This window comes from Cetorhinus maximus, chromosome 10, assembly GCF_964194155.1.
Source record: "Cetorhinus maximus chromosome 10, sCetMax3.hap1.1, whole genome shotgun sequence".
NCBI lineage: Eukaryota > Metazoa > Chordata > Chondrichthyes > Lamniformes > Cetorhinidae > Cetorhinus > Cetorhinus maximus.
In genome coordinates this window covers 125,879,919-125,899,993 of record NC_135888.1, presented here as the reverse complement: position 1 = coordinate 125,899,993, position 20,075 = coordinate 125,879,919, and the positions used below count along the sequence as shown (strand labels likewise).

The following is a 20,075-nucleotide window of genomic DNA, read 5'->3' as shown; positions in this document are numbered from 1 at the left end:
TGGACACACATATTAAAATCCTTAATGCTAGCTGCTCTGTGTAGTCTCAGCAAGGAGAGCAGAGGTGCTTCAATTAACAGCAGTGCCTGAAGGTGATGGTTGGGGGCAGTCTATCAAGGCAAGTTCAGGCTCCTAAACACTATTAAGAAACTCCCACTGGAAAGTTGCACAGTGTTGGGCTAGGTCATGGCTGAGATAGGCTGTAATGCCCCTCATGTTCAGATGACCTGTTGATGCTCACACAAGGAATGACCACTTAGGTGATACAAGGAATGACCTGATACCTATAGTACAATGATCCAGCACAAATTAGCTCCTTCAAGACAGATGGGTTGAAACACATTCAAATCATTTATGTGCTTGCCTACAGTTCACCACAGTGATGATTGTCCATCATGCTGATTTTCGGGCACGCAGCAGTTTTCTGTAGTGTACACGCAACGGCAACAAGCACGGTCTGAAAGCTTGTGTCGGTAATCAGTACACACTAGTTCTTATTCAAGCAACATGGAAAATTTGCATTAACAACCAATATGCACAATATACAGTTTTCTGTTTCCCCAAACCAAATAATGTTATAAAATTATATATAAAATAAATTATATAATACTACTTCAATAACTAGTAATGCCACCTTAGGAAACATGTATTTCTGACACCTTCCTCTTTAGTCAGGAGGAGTCCTGATCTCAGTGTGAATTATTTGTCTGACAAGAACCTCAGGAGCACTAATTCTACTGAATTATTCCAAGCAGTGGGAAATTCTATGGCCAGTGCAGTACCTCTTCTTTTGTATCCTCTTCTTCCGGTTCTGTTGATACTGAAGGTGCTTTTGGCTTGTACCAGGAGATCTGAAGATTTCGGCCTTTGAACTTTGCGCCCTGATTGGCAGCCTGTGCACAATTTAGAAATATGAATCAAAAGTTAGAAAACAAAACCGCAGAGTCAGTTGGGTATACATATGCAAAAATCCATTAGAAGCAAATTTTTCAACCTCTCAGATTCTTCCAAGTCATTCTAAAATATGACAAAATAAAAACAACTCACAGTATAAAACGTCTTTACCAGTGACACTGAAAGAGGCACTTTAACTGGCGCTGAATACGAAACAGTACATGTGCACAAACAGAATAATCTCAAACAAATATTTACTAATATGTCACTTTGAATCACTCCTTACATCTTTGCTTGACTTAATTATCAACAAGCTATGAACTGTGGAATGGCACAGAGATTTAGGGGTCCAAGAGCAAAAAGCACAAAAGCTAATGAACAGGGATGAAATTTGACTTAAAATTTAGTTTAAAAGGAAGGTTGGCCTTTATCTCAGGAGGGGTAAAATACGACAGTGTGGCAGTACATTACAGCCATATGAAGTTCTGATTAAACCCCATTTAGAGTACTGCATTCAGTTCTGTGAGCCACACCTCAAAAGAATACATTGGCTTTTAGGAGGTGCAGGGGAGAGTTACCAGGTTGACACCTGGACTAAAAGCATTAAATTTATACAAACAAGTTGTACAGGCTACAACAACAAATTAGATTTATATACCTTTAACATAATGAAACATTCCAAGACATTTCACAGGAGCATTATAAAACAAAGTATGACAGCGGCCCACATAAGGAGATATTAGATCAGATAACCAAAAGCTTGGTCAAAAAGGTGAGGTTTAAGAGGTGCCTCAAAGGAGGAAAGCGAAACAGAGAGGTGCAGGGAGGGTATTCCAGAGCTTGGGGACTAGGCAACTGAAGGCATGGCTACCAATGGTGGGACAAATGTGATTGAGAATGCACAAGAGGCCAGAATCTGAGCAGCACAGAAATCTTGGAGAGTTGTGGGTTGGGGAGATTACAGAGTTATGAAGAGGTAAGGCCATAGAGGGCTTTGAAAACAAGGATGAAAATTTTAAAAGCAAGACAATGCATGATCAGGGACAAATGTAGGTCACAGAGCATGGAGTGATAGGGAAACAGAACCTGCTGCGAGTTAAGACGTGGGCTGCAGAGTTTTGAATGACCCAAAGTTTATGCAGGGTAGAATGTGGGAGGCCAGCCAGGAGTGCATTGGAATAGCCTAGGCTTAAATGTAAAAGATTAAGGGGTGATCTTGCGAGAGAGGTGGAGGCATAGTGGTTGCGCCACTGGACTAATAATCCAGAGGCCCAGGCAACTGCTCTGGGACACGGGTTCACATCCACCATGGCAGCTGGTGGAATTTAAATTCAGTTAATTAAAAAAAAATCTGGAATTGAAAAGCTAGTCTTAGTAATGGTGACCATGAAATTGTCGTAAAAATTCATCTGCTCCACTTTAGGGAAGGAAATCTGCCGTCCTTACCTACATGCAACTCCAAACCCATAACAACGTGGTTGACTCTTAACTGCCCTTCGAAATGGCCTAGCAAGCCATTCAGTTCAAGGGCAAATTAGGGATGGGCAATGAATGCTGGCCTTGCCAACAACACCCACATCCCATGAAAGAATAAACAAAAAACAATCTAATTCAAGTTTTTAAAATTATTGAAGTTAACAGGGCAGATAGAGAGAAACTATATCTCCTTTTGGGAGAATCCAGAACAACATTAAAGTTAGAGCTAGGCCATTTTAGAGTGATGTCAGGAAATAGTTCTTCATGCAACAGATAGTGGAAATCTTTCGCCTAAAATGCTGTTGAAACTAAAAGTGTCAAAACTGAGCTTTACAAATTTCATTAAGCAAGGCTTTAAGGGCGACCGAAGGAAGGGGGTCAATGGAGTTAAGATAAAGGTCAGCCATGATCTGATTGAATGGCATGAGCAGTTGAATGGCCTACTCCAGTTCCTATGTTCCTTAAGAAGCTGTATTTATGTCTTCATTTACTACACAAGGTGCAGCGTGGTTGACAATCCATAATATTAAATAAATTGTTTTGAAGGTGAAATAGCCAAGTGTAGTCAGAGAGTACAAAATCAGAATATAGTAGAAACACCCATCAAATCAGACAGCAACTGTGTAAAGAATAATGTAGTATTTCAGGCTTACGGTTTTGTCAGGACTATACAATATTACAGATGAACGGCAGGCATCATCATTACGTGCCTGGAACAGGAAGTCGGCACCCACTCTGCCCTAGACGCATGCGCGGTGACACTGATGTCACCGCTTGGGCTGAGTGAATGTTTGCCACCCACTTGCTCACCTTGTTCACTGACCGATTTCGCCACTTTGCTCGTTGCCCAGTTTCCAACCCTTGGCCTCTTCACTCGCCGCCCCGCTTGCTGCCTATACACAGTGAGGGTATAGGGCAGCAAATGAGAGGGAGGTAGCTAGGTGTCAGGAGCAGGGCAGGCAGTGAACAGGGCAGCCAGCAAATTGAAATCATGATCCAAGAATTTTTAACTGGTGTATTGTGGAAACTGCAATCCTTAACCATGGTGAGAAAAAACATTTTATTGATGCCACATTTGTTGAAATATTTTTACATTGCTCAATATTATGGATGGTCCTAGTCTTTGATGCAGGCAGCTACCTGTGACTGGCAGTGAGGTCACAGGCATTGCAACTGCATGTCCAGTGGATATGCCTGCAGTTGCGGTGGCAGCAAACAAAGCCATGGAACAAAGGATACAGAGAAGGAAAAAAACATGAACACAAACTCAGGAATATAAATAGAATGAACTCTAAAATGCTTATTGGAAAGCAGGAACTGTTTAATGATAGAAGTGAGATAAACATGAGACAATAAAAGACATTTAACAGAATGAAAGAAAAGACATAGACTAGATACATAAAGAATGTGTGAATAGCTAAAGAGATAGGTAGGTGAAAGGGAATCATGAACAACTGGCATGTGCAGCAGGCTGCAAGAAAAAGTGCAGAGTGATCACTTGCAAGGAACTTCAGATGTCACCTTGGATATGAGTAACCATATGGAGGCAGAGCCCAAGACTGTCCCTCCACTCACCCCACTAGAGCAGTGTAGGTGCACCATAAATGTAGCTGGGCATCACATCTAACCAATGGTGTGCACAGCCCAAACCACATTTCCTCACAGGTGTCTTTTGCTGAAGAATGCATGGAACTGAGTGGGGGGGAGGGAAGAAGGTCTGAAACTTTGGATGGGTGGGAGTGGGCAGGAGAGAAGGTCAAGAACTTGGGTTGGGGGCAGGGGGTTGCAGCAGGGAGGAGTTCAGGAATGGGGATGGAGAGGGAGGTGCAGTCAGGAAAATGAGTAGTAGTAATATAAACTAAATGGTGCAAATTAAAATGGGTGAAGGAACTGAGGTATTTGTGGTGTAAACGAATTTCTCAAGGTGGCAGAGAAGGCAGGTCAAATGCTGACAGAATCCATGGCTTCACTATTAGAAGAATAGAGTACAAAAGCAAGGAAGTTATGCTAAGCATTTATAAACACTGGCTAAGCTTCAGTTGGCCCATTCTGGGCATCACACTCAAGGAAGGATGCCAAGGATCTCAAAGGGTCTATCCCTGGTCCCCTCCCAAGTCTCATCAACATGCTGCCCCTCATCAACATCATCCGAAAACACTGCAGTAGTTTTCACATGTATGCTGACAACAGCCGGCTTTACCTCACCATCACCTCCCTCAACTCCACCACCGCTGTTAAATAATCAGACTGCTTATCCGATCTCCAGTATTAGATAAGCAGAAATCTCCAATTAAAAATAAGGAAGATGGAAGCCACTGTTTTCAGTTCCCGTTTCAAATGCCTTGGTTTTAAATTCTCATCCTTATTTTCAAATCCCTCCATGGCCTCACCCTCCCTAGCGCTATGATCTCTTCCAGTTCCACAACTTACTGAGGTATCTGTGCTTCCCCAATTCTAATGTCTTGTGCATCCCGATTTTAATTGCTCTACCAATGATGACTGCACTTTCAATTGGCAAGGTCTCAATCTCTGGAATACCCTCCCTACACCTCTCTACCTCACTTTTCTTCTTTGTTCTGACAAAGCTACAAGCCTGAAGTCCTAGCTCTTTGATCAAGCTTTTGGTCATCTGACCTATTATCTCCTTATGTAGCATGGTGTCAGTTTTATAATGCTACCGTGAAGTGGCTAGGGGTGTATATAATCCAGTTGAAATTGTATTCCCTTAGGGTACAGAGAAAATTTACTGGAATGGTATAAAGGATGAAAGACTTCAGTTATATGGATAGAAGAGAGAACCAAAGCTGGTTCTCCATATAAATCGAGACAGTATTCTGTGTTAGAATTATAGAATAGTTACAGCAAAGAAGGAATCCGTTCGGCCTGTTGTGTCCGTGCTGGATCTCGGCAAGAGCAACCCTGCTAGCCCCATTCCCCTGCCTTTTCTCCTTAGCCCTACAAATGTTTTCTCTTCAGTTAAGTCCAACAGGTTGCACCTGAACCAGAACATTCTTGCAGGGTGGAGTTTGCTAGTGCTGTTGGTGGGGGTTTAAACTAACTCGGCAGGGGGATGGGATATGGAGTGGAGGTATAGTAGAGGGTGATGTACAGACAAGTATTGAAGAAAAACCAAGTCAGTCTGGAATGTAGAGCATTTATCGTCAGGTTAAGGCACAAGGGCAGTATGGCAAGGCTGGATGGCATTTATTTTAATGCAAGGAGTCCTGTGAGTAAAGCAGGTGAGTTGAGGGTGTTGATTAACATATGGAGATATGACATCAGGTTAAGGCACAAGGGCAGTATGGCAAGGCTGGATGGCATTTATTTTAATGCAAGGAGTCCTGTGAGTAAAGCAGGTGAGTTGAGGGTGTTGATTAACATATGGAGATATGACATCATTGCTATCATGGAGACATGGTTGAGGGAGGGGCAGCACTGGCAGCTCAATATTCAGGAGTTTAGAATCTCAGAAGTGTAAAAAAAAGTAGGGTAACAACAGTGAGGGATTTCAACTTCCCCAACATTAACTGGGGTAGGCAAAGAGTGAAAGGGTTAGAGGGGGCCAAATTCTTAAAATGTTTCCAGAAGAGCTTTTTAAGCCAGCACGTAGAAAGTCCTTCAAGAGTCCTACACTTGCTGGTTTTAGGGAATGAAGCCGGGCGAGTGATAGAAGTGCCAAAGGGGAAGCATTTTGGTGATATTGACCATAACTCAGTAAGATTTAAGGTAATTATGGAAAAGGACAAAGATGTACCGGAAATAAAAGTTCTGAATTGGGGGAAGGCCAATTTTAATATGATAAGACAGGATCTGGCCAAAGTGGACTGGGGGCAGCTGCTTGTAGGAAAATCTACATCAGAGCAGCGGGAGTCATTCAAAAAGGAAATAGAGTGTGTGCAGGGCCAACATGTTCCCGTAAAGGTGAAGGGTGGGACCAACAAGTCGAGAACCCTGGATGTTGAGGAATGTACAGGATTGGATAAAGGAAAAAAGGGAAGCTTATGGTAGATACTGAGGGCTCAAAACAGCAGAAGCCCTAGAGCAGCATAGAAAGTGCAGGGGGTTACTTAAAGAAATTAGGAGATCGAAGGGGGGGGCATGAAAAAATACTGACAGGTAAAATAAAGGAAAATCCAAAGGCATTTTGTAGGTATATTAGGTGCAAGAGGATAACCAGGGAAAGAGTAGGGCCCATTAGGGACCAAAGTGGCAATCTGTGTGAGAAGCCGGAAGCTGCAGGTGAGGTTTTAAATGAGTACTTTGCACCTGTATTCACTATAGAGAAGGACGATGTAGGTATAGAAATCAGGGAGGGGGACTGTGATATACTTGAACAAATTAGCATTGAGAAGGAGGATGTATTAGCGGTTTTAGTGGACTTAAAAGTGGATAAATACCCAGGCCCAGATGAGATGGATGCTGTGTGAGGCAAGGGAGGAGCTTGCAGGGCTCCTGACATTAATTTTCAAATCCTCTCTGGCCACAGGAGAGGTGACAGAGGACTGGAGGACAGCTAATGTGGTACCATTATTCAAGAAGGGCGGTAGGGATAAACCAGGGAACTGCAGGCCAGTGAGTCTAACATCAGTGGTAGGGAAACTTTTGGAAAAAATTCTGAGGAACAGAATTAATCTCCACTTGAAGAGGCAGGGATTAATCAAGGATAGCCAGCATGGCTTTGTCAGGGGGAGATCATGTCTAATAAATTTGATTGAATTTTTCGAAGAGGTGATTAGTTGTGTAGAATTTTTCGAGGAGGTGCTTAGTTGTGCAGATGAGGGTAGTGCAGTTGATGTAGTCTGCATGGACTTCAGTAAGGCTTTACACAAGGTCTCACATGGGACACTGGTCAAGAAGAGCCCATGGGATCCAGGGCAGTTTGGCAAATTGGATCCAAATTTAGCTTAGTGGCAGGAGGCAGAGGGTGATGGTTGAAGGTTCTTTTTGTGACTGGAAGCCTGTGTCCTGTGGCGTACTGCAGGGTTCAGTGCTGGGTCCCTTGCTGTTTGTAGTGTACATTAATGATCTAGACATGAATGTCGGACGTATGATCAGTAAGTTTGCAAATGACACGAAAATTGATGGTGTGTAAATAGCGAGGAGGAAAGCCTTAGACTACAGGGCGATATCAACGGGCTGGTCAGATGGGCAGGACAGTTGCAAATGGAATTTAATCCTGAAAAGTGTGAGGTGATGCATTTTGGGAGACCTAACAAGGCCTAACGATGAATGGTAGGGCCCTAGGAAGTACAGAGGTGTGCATTCCATTAATCTTTGAAGGCAGCAGAACAGTTAGATAAAAGCAAAAAACTGTGGATGCTGGAAATCCAAAACAAAAACAAAAATACCTGGAAAAACTCAGCAGGTCTGACAGCGTCTGCGGAGAGGAATACAGTTAACGTTTCGAATCTGTATGACTCTTCAACAGAACTAAGGAAAAATAGAAGAGGGGTGAAATATAAGTTGGTTTAAGAGGGGGTGGGACAAGTAGAACTGGATAGAGGGCCAGTGATAGGTGGAGATTGCCAAAATATGTCATAGACAAAAGGACAAAGAGGTGTTGACGGTGGTGATATTAGCTAAGAAATGTGCTAATGGTACTATTAGCTAATAGTAAGTAAATGTGCTAATTAGCACATTTCTTAGCTAATATCACCACCGTCAACACCTCTTTGTCCTTTTGTCTATGACATCTTTTGGCAATCTCCACCTATCACTGGCCCTCTATCCAACTCTACCTGTCCCACCCCCTCTTAAACCAGCTTATATTTCACCTCTTTTATTTTTCCTTAGGACAGTTAGATAAGGTAGTTAAGAAGGCATATGGGATGCTTGCCTTCATTAGTCAAGACGCTGAATACGAGAGCAGGGAGGTTATGATGGAGCTGTATAAAGCGTTAGTTAGGCCACATCTGGAGTACTTTGTGCAGTTCTGGTCGCCACATTATAGGAAGGAAAAGATTGCACTGGAGAGGGTGCAGAGGAGGTTCACCAGGATGCTGCCAGGGCTGCAGCGTTTCAGCTATGAAGAGAGACTAGATAGGCTGGGGTTGTTTTCCTTAGAGCAGAGAAGGCTGAGGGGAGACCTGATTGAGGTGTACAAAGTGATGAGGGGCATAGATAGGGTAGATAGGAGGAATCTTTTACCCTTAGTGGAGGGGTCAATAACCAGGGGGCATAGATTTAAGGTAAGGAATAGGAGGTTTCGATGGGGTTTGAGGAAAAATGTTTTCACCCAGAGGGTTGGGGGTATCTGGAACTCACTCCCTGAAAGGGCGGTAGAGGTGGGAACTCTCACAACGTTTAAGTAGTATTTATAAGAACACTTGAAACGCCATAACATACAAGGCCACGGGCCAAGTGCTGGAAAATTGGAATAGAGTAGAAAGGGGCTTGATGACCGGCACAGACACGATGGGCCGAAGGGCCTCTTTCAGTGTTGTAAAACGCTATGACTCTATAATTATCCTATTCTCTTCCAAAAGTCTCAAATGAATCTGTCTCCACCACACATTCAGGCAGTGAATTCCAAATTTTAACTGCTCACTGGATAGAGAAGTTTTTCCTCATGTTGCCTTTGGTCCTTTTGCCATTCACTTAAAATTGTTGTCTGCAATCAACTTGAATGCATCTAAAACTCCTCTGCAGTATCATAACTTGCAACAAGTCCCATTCACCCATCACTCATGCTCACTGCCCTACATAAGAAACACAAGAAATAGGAGTAGGCCATTCGGCCCCTCAAGCCTGCCCCGCCATTCAATAGGATCATGGCTGACCTATCCCAGGCCTCAACTCCTCTTTTGTGCCAGCTCCTCAAAGCCCTCAACTCCACGATATTTCAAAAATCTATCTACCTCCTCTTTAAATGCTTTCAGTGATCGAGCCTCCAGAACTCTCTAGGGCATAGAATTCCAGACATTCACTATCCTCTGAGAAGAATTTCCTTCACATCTCAGTTTTAAATGAATGCCCCTTATTCTGTAACTATGTCCCCCACTAGTGGAAACATCTACCCTGTCAAGCCCCCCCAGAATCTTGTACGTTTCAATAAGATCACTCCTCATTCTTCTAAACACAAATGAAACCTGTTTAGCCGCTCTTGATAAGTCAACTCCTTTATCCCAGGAATCAGCCCAGTGAATCTCGTTTGAACTGCCTCCAATTCCTTTCTTAAATACGGACATCAAAACTATACGCAGTACTCTAGCTGCAGCCCCAACACACAGTTGCATCAAGACTTCCCTATTTTTAAACTCCAACCCCCAAGCAATACAGGCCAAAATTCCATTTGCCTTCTTAATTGCTTGCATCCACCTACATGCTAACTTCTTGTGTTTCTTTTTTTATTATTTGTTCATGGGATGTGGCCATTGTTGGCTAGGCCAGCATTTATTGCCCATCCCTAATTGCTCTCATTCAGTGGGCATTTTTAAGAGTCAATCACATTGATATGGAGTCACATGTAGGCCAGGCCAGGACAGCAAATTTCCTTTTCTAAAGGACGTTAGTGAACCAGATGGGTTTTTATGACAATCAACAATGGTTTCAAGGTCATCATTAGACTTGAATTCCAGATTTTTATTGAATTCAAATTTCACCATCTGCCGTGGTGGGATTTGAATCCAGAGCATGAGCCTGGGTCTCTGGAATACTAGTCCAGTGACAATACCACTATGCCACTGCCTCCCCGCCTATGCACAAGAACACCCAGATCCTTCTGTGCTGCACTTTTTTGGAGTCTCTCTCCGTTCAAATAATAGTCTGCCTTTTGATTCTTCCTACAAAAGTGCATGACCTCGCACTTTCCTACATTAAACTCCATCTACCAAGTTTTTGCCCACTCAATCAACCTATCTATAATCCCTTGCAGATTGCTATGGCCTCATCATCACATGCCTTCCCACTTATTTTTGAAATCAGCAAATTTGGATACATTACACACTGCCCCTTCCTCCAAGTCATTAATATAGATAGCAAATGCCTTCTGGAAATAAATACACTACATCTTCCCCTTTATCAACTCTGCTTGTTATATCCTCAAAGAGCTCTAGCGTGGCTTCCCTTTCACAAAACTATGCTGACTTGGTTTGAATGCGTTAAGCTTTTCTAACTGTCCTGCTGCTTTTTCTTTAATAATGGACTCTAGCATTTTCCCAACGTCAGATGTTAGGCTGACTGGCCTATAATTTCCTGCTTTTTGTTTCCCTCCTTTCTTGAACAGGGGCGTCACATTAGCAGTTTTCCAATCCGCTGGGACCCTCTCGGAATCCAGACAAATATTTCGACCAACGCCTCCACTATCTCTGCAGCCACTTCCTTTAAAACCCTTGGATGCAAGCTATCAGGTCCTGGCGACTTGTCTGCCTTTAGTCCCATTAGTTTGTCAAATATTTTGTCCCCCGTGATAGAGGCTGTCACAAGATCTATCCTCCTATTAGCTCCTTGCTTACCTGATATCTTTGGGATGTTTATAGTGTCCTCCACTGTGAAGATCTATGCAAAATATTTGTTTAAATTATCTGCCATTTCCCTGTTCCCCATTATCAATTCTCCAGTCGCATCCTCCAAGGGCCCCACACTCACTTTAGCCACTCTCTTCCTTTTTATATACCTGTAGAAGGTATATCGTGGGTTTGTTTTTATATTTCTTGCCAATTTACTTTCACAATCAATTTTCTCTCTCTTTATCAGCTTTTTAGTCATCTGCTGCTGGTTCCTAAAAAATTCCCAATCCTCTGGCCTACCACTAGTTTTCACCGCTTTTATGCCTTAGCTTTTGATTGGATACTCTCCTTGACCACCTTTGTTAACCACAGGTGGCTCATCCTTCTCATCGAGACGTTATTTTTGACTGGGATAAATTTTTGCTGAGCGTTATGAAATATCTGCTCAAATGTCTGCCACTGCTCATCCACTGGCCTTCCTCTTAGTCTATTATCCCAGCCCGCTTTAGACAACTCTTTCTTCATACCTCTGTAATTAAGAATGTAAGAACGTAAGAATAGGAGCAGGAGTAGGCAATTCAGCCCCTCGAGCCTGCCCCGCCATTCAATACGAACATGTCTGATCTAATTTTGGCCTCAACTCCAATTTCCCACCCTCTCCCCGTAATCTTTCAACCCATTACTAATTAAAAATCTGTCTGTCTATCTCCTCCTCATGCACGAGGACACCCAGATCCCTCTGCACTGAAGCATTCTGAAGTTTCTCCCCATTTAAATAATAAGTCGCCTTTTTATTCTTCCGACCAAAATGGATAACCTCACGCTTATCCCTGTTAAACTCTATCTGCCAAGTTTTGGCCCATTCACTTAACCTGTCCATATCCATTTGTAAATTTCTTATTTCTTCATTGCAACTTACCTTCCCACCTATTTTACTGTCATCTGCAAATTTAGCTATAGTACCTTCTATCCCTAAATCCAAGTCATTAATATAGATTGTAAATAGTTGGGGCCCCACTGATTACAGATTGCCATCGAGAAAAAGACCCATTTATCCAGACTCTCTGCTTTGTTGGTTAGCCAATCCTCTATCCAAGCTAATATATTACCCCTAACTCTGTGTGATCTTATCTTGAGTATTAATCTTTTGTGCGGCACCTTATCAAAGGCCTTCTGGCAGTCCAGATATACTACATCTACAGGATCCCCATTATCCACTTTGCTAGTCACATCTTCAAAGAACTCTAGCAAATTAGTCAAACATGATTTACTCTGCATAAAACCATGCTGACTCTGATGGATTGCATTCTGATTTTCCAAAAGCCTCATTACTACTTCCTTAATAATGGATTCCAACAATTTCACAGCGACAGACATTAAACTAACTGGTCTATAGTTTCCTACTTCCTGCCTCCCCCCACCTTTTTGAATAAGGGCTTTATATGAGCATTTTTCCAATCCACTGGAACCTTTCCAGAATCCAGGGAATTTTGGGATATTATAGCCAATGCATCCACTATCTCCGCTGCTACTTCCTTGAAGACCCTGGGATGCAGGCCATCAGGTCCTGGAGACTTGTCAACCTTTAATCCCAATAGTTTGCTCAGTACTTTTTCTCTAGTGATGGTGATTGTTCTAAGTTCCTCCTTCTCTATACCCTCTGCACTACCTGTTACTATTGGGGTGGTACTAATGTCCTCCACCGTGATAACTGAGGCAAAATATTGATTAAGCGTCCCTGCCATTTCTGCATTCCCCACTATTAACTCCCCAGTCTCATCCTCCAAGGGACCAACATTCACTTTAGCTATTCTCTTTCCTTTTATATACTTGTAGAAGCTTTTGCTATCAGTTTTTACATTTTGCGCTACTTTTCTTTCATAATTTACCGTTGTTCTTTTTATTAATTTTTTTTTAGGAACCCTTTGCTGATCTTTAAAAGTTTCCCAATCTTCCAGCCTGCCACTGACCTTTGCAATTTGGTATGCCTTAGTTTTTGCCTTTATGCTATCTTTAACTTCCTTGCTTAGCCATGGATGCTTTTTCTCCCTCTTGCCATCTTTCTTCCTCTTTGGAATATATTTTACTTGAGAGGAATTGAATATCTCCTTAAATATCTGCCACTGTTCATCAACTGTCCTACTTTGTTGTCTTCCTGCCCAGTCCACTAGAGCCAAATCTGCCTCATGCCTAGGTAGTTACCTTTGTTTAACTCCAGAACACTAGTGTGGGACTCAAGTTTCTCACTCTCAAACTGAACTTGAAATTCTAGCACGTTATGATCACTCTTCCCCAGAGGATCCTTTACTATGAGATCATTAATTAATCCCATCTCATTACACAAAACCAAATCTGGAATAGCCTGCTACCTGGTTGGTTCCACAACATATTGCTCCAAGAATCAATCTTGAATACACTCTATGAACTCTCCCTCGAGGTTACCCTTGCCAATTTGATTAGTCCAGTCTATATGCATATTAAAATCACCCATGATTATTGCTGTGCCTTTCTTACACGCTCTGTGTTTCCTGGATTATACGGTGTCCTACTGCTGAACTACTTTTTGGGGCCTATAGATTACCCTCACCAGGGACTTCTTTCCCTTGCTATTTCTTATTTCTACCCAGACTGACTCTACGTCTTGCTCTCCAGTGCCTATATCATTCCTCACTATAGCACTGATCTCTTCCTTTACTAACAAAGCTACACCACCTCCTTTTCCTTCCTGCCTATCCTTCCGAAACACTGAGTACCCTTGGATATTCAACTCCCAAACCTGTTCTCCCTGTAACCATGTCTCAGTAATCGCCACGTAATTGCCCTTATTTAAGTTGAGGACACTGGTTTGAGAGCTAAGCTGCTCGCCCTCAAACTGAATTTGAAATTCTACCACGTTGTGATCGTTACCCCCTAGAGGATCTCTGAACTACGACATTGCTTAATAATCCCACCTCATTACACATTACTAGATCTAAAATAGCCTGTTCCTATGTAGGTTCTGCAACATTATTGCTCTCAGAAACAATCCCTGATGCACTCTACAAATTAGTCTTCCATGTTACCCCTGACAATCTGATTTGTTCAGTCGATATGCAGATTAAAATTACCCACAACAACTATAGCACCCTTCTAACATGTCTCCATTATTTCCCGATTTATACTTTGTCCTACAGTGAGGCAACTCCTTGGGGGCCTATAGACGACTTCCACCCATGACTTCTTCCCCTTGCTTTTCCTTACTTCCACCCAAGCTGATTCCACATCATGATCTATTGTACCTCTATCTCTACTCACCACCGCACTGATAACTTCCTTTATTAACTAAGCTACCCCACCTCCTTTTCCTTTTTGCCTATTTTTCTGGAATGTTGAATAGCCTTGAATATTGAGTTCCCAGTCTTGGTCACCCTGCAACCACATCTCTGTAATAGCTATCAAGTCTTATTCATTTATTTCTATTTATGCTGTCAACTCAATTATCTTGTTAGAAATGCTGTGTGCATTCAGATAAAGAGCCTTAAGCTTTGACTTTTTACCATTATTGCTCATTTTGGTTCTGATTTCTGCTGCACTCTTCTGCTTATATTTTCTGCCCCTTCATATCACACTTTGATTATGGTTCACCTCTTCACCCCCTGCACCTCTGCCCTCTCGTTTCTTTTTGATTTTTTAAACTTCCCTTCAACTGAATCCTCCCCTCCATGGTCTAGCAATGCATAACTTTAAACTTACCCTCCACATGTTGAAATCCCTCCATCCCTTCCTATTCAACTCAGGAGTGTGAGTTAGCACTGTGAGTGTTCCTTTCTCTAAAAGCAGTGTTAGCACTGAGCGCTTTGGAGCCTGCCTGACAATGACTAGATCAACTTGCAAAATGCAGAGAACATTGAATTACTTTACAGCAGAAAGGATCAAATTACACATATTCCAGACAAGCTGTAGGGTGTGGTGATCCTCTAAGAGGACCAATCAGAAATCTGGTCCAACCCACTTGTGTTACAAATAAACAAGACCAAGTCAACACTTGGTGCAGACCTCATGTTCAGAAAGGGGGAGAGGTTGCTGGATTGCCTTCCTCTATAGCCCGATAACGCTCCACCCACCGAGCAGCAATCCGCATCTTCTTCCCATTGCCAGAAACACTGGCACACCCACCTCACACAACCAGCATTTCGTGAGCCTACTGTTAAAATCTAAACATGTTAAAGGTCAATATGCCAGAAGGCTGCAAAATGCTTAGTAGAAAGGTGAGCGAGTCCTTAAGCTTGTGCTGCACTTCAATGAAACTAAAAGGGCAAAGATAGATGCAACAATGGAACAGGAAAATAAAGTGGCAAATAACAAGTTCAGGGGTGGACTGGCAGGCAGAACGGACTTGTCATCCAATCTGAACACCTCCGTTTTGACTGCAAGTACAACCCTGTCCCATTGAAGCACTTTCCAGGTCATTCCATTTTTTTCCTGTTTTTGTCCTTTACTCTTGTTCCATTGTGTTCTAAATACTGTTCAGCTGCAATATACCAGACCTAATGAAGAATCCATATCCAAAACATGAACTTGTTTCTTCTCTCTATAAATACTGCCCGATCAGCAGTGCTCCTAGATTTTTCTATTTCTGTTTCTGATTTCTAGCACCTACAGTATTTTACTTATCACCTTAGATGGAACTGCAGGAAGAAAGATGGAAGTCATTGTCTTTGGTCCCTGCCATAAATTATGTTTCATAGAAGCACAGAAACAGGAGTAAGCCATTCTGCTCTTCGAGCCTGCTCCACCATTCAATATGATCATGGCTGATCCTCTATCTCAAAGCCATATTCCCACTTTCCCTTCATATCCCCTGATGCCCCTAATATCCAAAAAATTATCAATTTCTTTCTTGAATATACTCAATGATCCGGCCTCCACAGCCTTCTGTGGGAGAGAATTGCACAGGTTAACCACCCTTTGAGTTAAGAAATTTTTCCTCATCTCAGTCTAAATGGCCTGCTCCATATCCTGAGACTGTAGCCCCTGGTTCTAGACTCCCCAACCAGGAGAAACATCCTCCCTGCATCCAGTCTGTCTAGCCCTGTTAGAATTTTATACGTTTCAAACAAATACCCTCTCATTCTTCTTATCTCTAGTGAACACAGGCCGAATCGAACCAATCTCTCCTCATACGACAGTCCTGCCATCCCCAGTATCAGCTGAGTGAACCTTCACTGCACTCCCTCTATGGCAAGAATATCTTTTCTTAGGTAGGGAGGCTAAAAATTGCACGCAATACTCCAGGTGTGGTCACACCAAGGCCTTGTATAACTGCAGTAAGACATCCCTACTTCGGAGCTCAAATCCTTTTGCAATGAAGGCCAACATACAATTTGCCTTCCTGATTACTTGCTGCACCTGCCTATTTACTTTCATTGACTGGTGTACAAGGGCACCCAGATCCCTTTGTACATCCACATTTCTCAAAATATCACCATTTAAATATTACTCTGCCTTTCAATTTTTCACACCGAAGCTTATAACTTCACATTTATCCACGTTATACAGCATCTGCCACGTGTTTGCCCACACACACAACTTGTCTAAATCGCCCTGAAGCCTGCTTGTATACTCCTCACAACCCCGCCCAGTTTTGTCTTCAGCAAACTTGGAAATATTGCATTTGGTTCCCTCATCCAAGTCATTTACATACATCATGAATAGCTGGGGCCCAAGCACTGATCCCTGCGGTACACCACTAATCACTGCCTGCCACGTGGAAAAAGACCCATTTATTCCCAAACAAAAACAGAATTACCTGGAAAAACTCAGCAGGTCTGGCAGCATCGGCGGAGAAGAAATCAGTTAACGTTTCGAGCCTTCATGGCCCTTCGGCAGAACTGAAGCATAGTTAGAAGAAGGGAGAAATATAAACTGGTTTAAGGTGGGTTGGGGGGGTGGGGAGAGAGAGAGAGAGGGAGCGAGAGAGAGAGAGAGAGAGAGACATTGAGGGTGTGGTGATTGTGGAGATGAGCAGATAATCAAAAGATGTCACAGACAAAAGGGTCAAAGAGGTGTTGAAGGTGGTGATATTTGTCTAAGAAAAGTGTTAATTAAGAATGGAAGACAGGATATTCAAAGTACAGCTCTAGTGGGGGTGGGGTGGAAAGACTAACAAGGTTTTAGTTTTAGATTTAAAAATAATGGAAATAGGTGGGGAAAGAAGAATCTATATAAATTATTGAAAAAAAAGCAGGGGGGGGGGGGGGCGGGGGAGAGAAACGGGGTGGGGATGGGGGGAGGGGGAGTTTAAGATCTGAAGTTGTTGAATTCAATATTCAGCCCAGAGGGCTGTAAAGTGCCTAGTCGGAAGATGAGGTGCTGTTCCTCCAGTTTGCGTTGGGCTTCACTGGAACAATGCAGCAAGCCAAGGTCAGACATGTGGGCAAGAGAACAGGGTGGAGTGTTAAAATGGCAAGCGACAGGGAGGTTTGGGTCTTTCTTGCGGACAGACCGCAGGTGTTCCGCAAAACGGTCGCCCAGTTTGCGTTTGGTCTCTCCAATGTAGAGGAGACCGCATTGGGAGCAACGAATGCAGTAGACTAAGTTAGGGGAAATGCAAGTGAAATGCTGCTTCACTTGAAAGGAGTGTTTGGGCCCTTGGACGGTGAGGAGAGAGGAAGTGAAGGGGCAGGTGTTGCATCTTCTGCGTGGGCATGGGGAGGTGCCATAAGTGGGGGTTGAGGAGTAGGGGGGTGATGGAGGAGTGGACCAGGGTGTCCCGGAGGGAACGATCCCTATGGAATGCCGTCAGGGGGGGGTGAAGGGAAGATGTGTTTGGTGGTGGCATCATGTTGGAGTTGGCGGAAATGGCGGAGGATGATCCTTTGAATGCGGAGGCTGGTGGGGTGATAAGTGAGGACAAGGGGGACCCTATCATGTTTCTGGGAAGGAGGAGAAGGCGTGAGGGAGGATGCGCGGGATATGGGCTGGACACGGTTGAGGGCCCTGTCAACGATCGTGGATGGAAAACCTCGGTTAAGGAAGAAGGAGGACATGTCAGAGGAGCTGTTTTTGAAGGTAGCGTCATCAGAACAGATGCGACGGAGCCGAAGGAACTGAGAGAATGGGATGGAGTCTTTACAAGAAGCGGGGTGTGAGGAGCTGTAGTCGAGGTAGCTGTGGGAGTCGGTAGGCTTGTAATGGATATTGGTGGACAGTCTATCATCAGAAATTGAGACAGAGAGGTCAAGGAAGGGAAGAGAAGTGTCAGAGATGGACCATGTGAAGATGATGGAGGGGTGGAGATTGGAAGCAAAATTAATAAATTTTTCCAGGTCCTGACGAGAGCATGAAGCAGCACCGAAGTAATCATCGATGTACCGGAGAAAGAGTTGTGGGAGGGGGCCGGAATAGGACTGGAACAAGGAATGTTCCACATACCCCATAAAGAGACAGGCTTAGCTGGGGCCCATGCGGGTACCCATAGCCACACCTTTTATTTGGAGGAAGTGAGAGGAGTTAAAGGAGAAATTGTTCAGTGTGAGAACAAGTTCAGCCCGACGGAGGAGAGTAGTGGTGGATGGGGATTGTTGGGGCCTCTGTTCAAGGAAGAAGCTAAGGGCCCTCAGACCATCCTGGTGGGGGTTGGAGGTGTAGAGGGATTGGACATCCATGGTGAAGAGGAAGCGGTTGGGGCCAGGGAACTGGAAATTGTTGATGTGACTAAGGTGTCAGAGGAATCACGGATGTAGGTGGGAAGGGACTGGACAAGGGGAGAGAGAAGGGAGTCAAGATAACGAGAAATGAGTTCCGTGGGGCAGGAACAGGCTGACATGATCGGTCTGCCAGGACAGTTCTGTTTGTGGATTTTGGGTAGGAGGTAGAAGCGGGCCATCCGAGGTTGGGCGACTATCAAGTTGGAAGCTGTGGGAGGAAGATCTCCAGAGGAGATGAGGTCAGTGACAGTCCTGGAAACAATGGCTTGATGTTCTGTGGTGGGGTCATGGTCCAGGGAGAGGTAGGAGGAAATGTCTGCGAGTTGACGCTCAGCCTCCGCGAGGTAGAGGTCAATGCGCCAGACAACAACAGTACCACCCTTGTCAGCTCTGTTTCCAGTCTGTCAACCAATTCTCAATCCATGCCAGTATAATACCCCCCATCCCATGTGCTTTAATTTTGCCCACTAGCCTCTTATGTGAGATCTTTTCAAAAACCTTCTTGAAATCCAAATACACCATACCCACTGGTTCTACACTACTAGTTACATCCTCAAAAAACTCCAGTCGATTAGTTAAGCACGATTACCCTTTCATAAACCCATGCTGACTTTGTCTAATCCTGTTAATGTTTTCCAAGTGTTCTGTTACCACATCTTTTATAATTGTCTCTAGCATTTTCCCCACTACTGATGTTAAGCTAACTGGTCTGTAATTCTCTGTTTTTTCTCTCCCTCCTTTTTTAAATAGTGGGGTTACATTTGCCACCCTCCAATCTATAGGAACTGCTCCAGAGGCTATAGAATTTTGGAAGATGACCAGCAATGCATCCAATATTTCCAGGGCCACTTCCTTTATTAGTCTGGGATGTAGATTATCAGGCCTTTCAAGGTTTTTCAGCCTTTAACCCGATGAATTTCTCTAACACCATTTTTTTATAATAATTCTGATTTTCTTCAATTCCTCCCTCTCACTAGGCCCTTGGTTCCCTAACATTTCTGGGAAATTATGTTTCCTCTTTTGTGAAGACGGGACCAAAATGTGTGTTCAATTCTTCTGCCACTTCTTTGTTCCCCATTATAATTTCCCCCATTTCTGACTGTAACAGACCTACATTTGTCTTCGCTAATCTTTTTCTCTTCACATATATATATAGCTTTTAGAGTCAGTTTTTATGTTCCTTGCAAGTTTACTCTCATACTCCATTTTCCCCTTCTTGATCAATCTTTTTGCCCACTTTTGCTGAATTCTAAACTGCTCCCAATCCTCAGGCTTGCTGCTTTTTCTGGCAATTTTATATGTCTCCTCTTTGGATCTAATACTATCCCTAATTTCTTTGTAAGCCATGGTTGCGCCACCTTTCCTGTTTTGCTTTTGCACCAGACAGGAATGAATAATTGTTGTAATTCATACATACGTTCCTTAAATATTAGCCATTGCCTATCCACTGTCAACCCTTTTAGTAAGGTTCCCCAATCCATCATTGTCAACTCGTGCCTCATACCCTCGTAGTGCCCTTTATTTAGATTCAGGACACTAGTTTCTGATTCAACTTCTTCACTCTCCATCC

General features: G+C 43.4%; 1 protein-coding gene across 4 annotated transcripts in view; it reads right to left on the bottom strand.

Moving 5' to 3' along the window:
- The window catches only part of rbm27 (RNA binding motif protein 27), a 164,745-nt gene that overhangs the window by 33,038 nt on the left and 111,632 nt on the right, over positions 1–20,075 (bottom strand). For all 4 annotated transcript variants that reach the window (XM_078551101.1, XM_078551104.1, XM_078551103.1 and 1 more), the window contains one exon: positions 783–893. In XM_078551101.1, the coding sequence (XP_078407227.1) occupies positions 783–893 (111 nt within the window). The remainder of the gene's footprint in view (positions 1–782; positions 894–20,075) is intronic.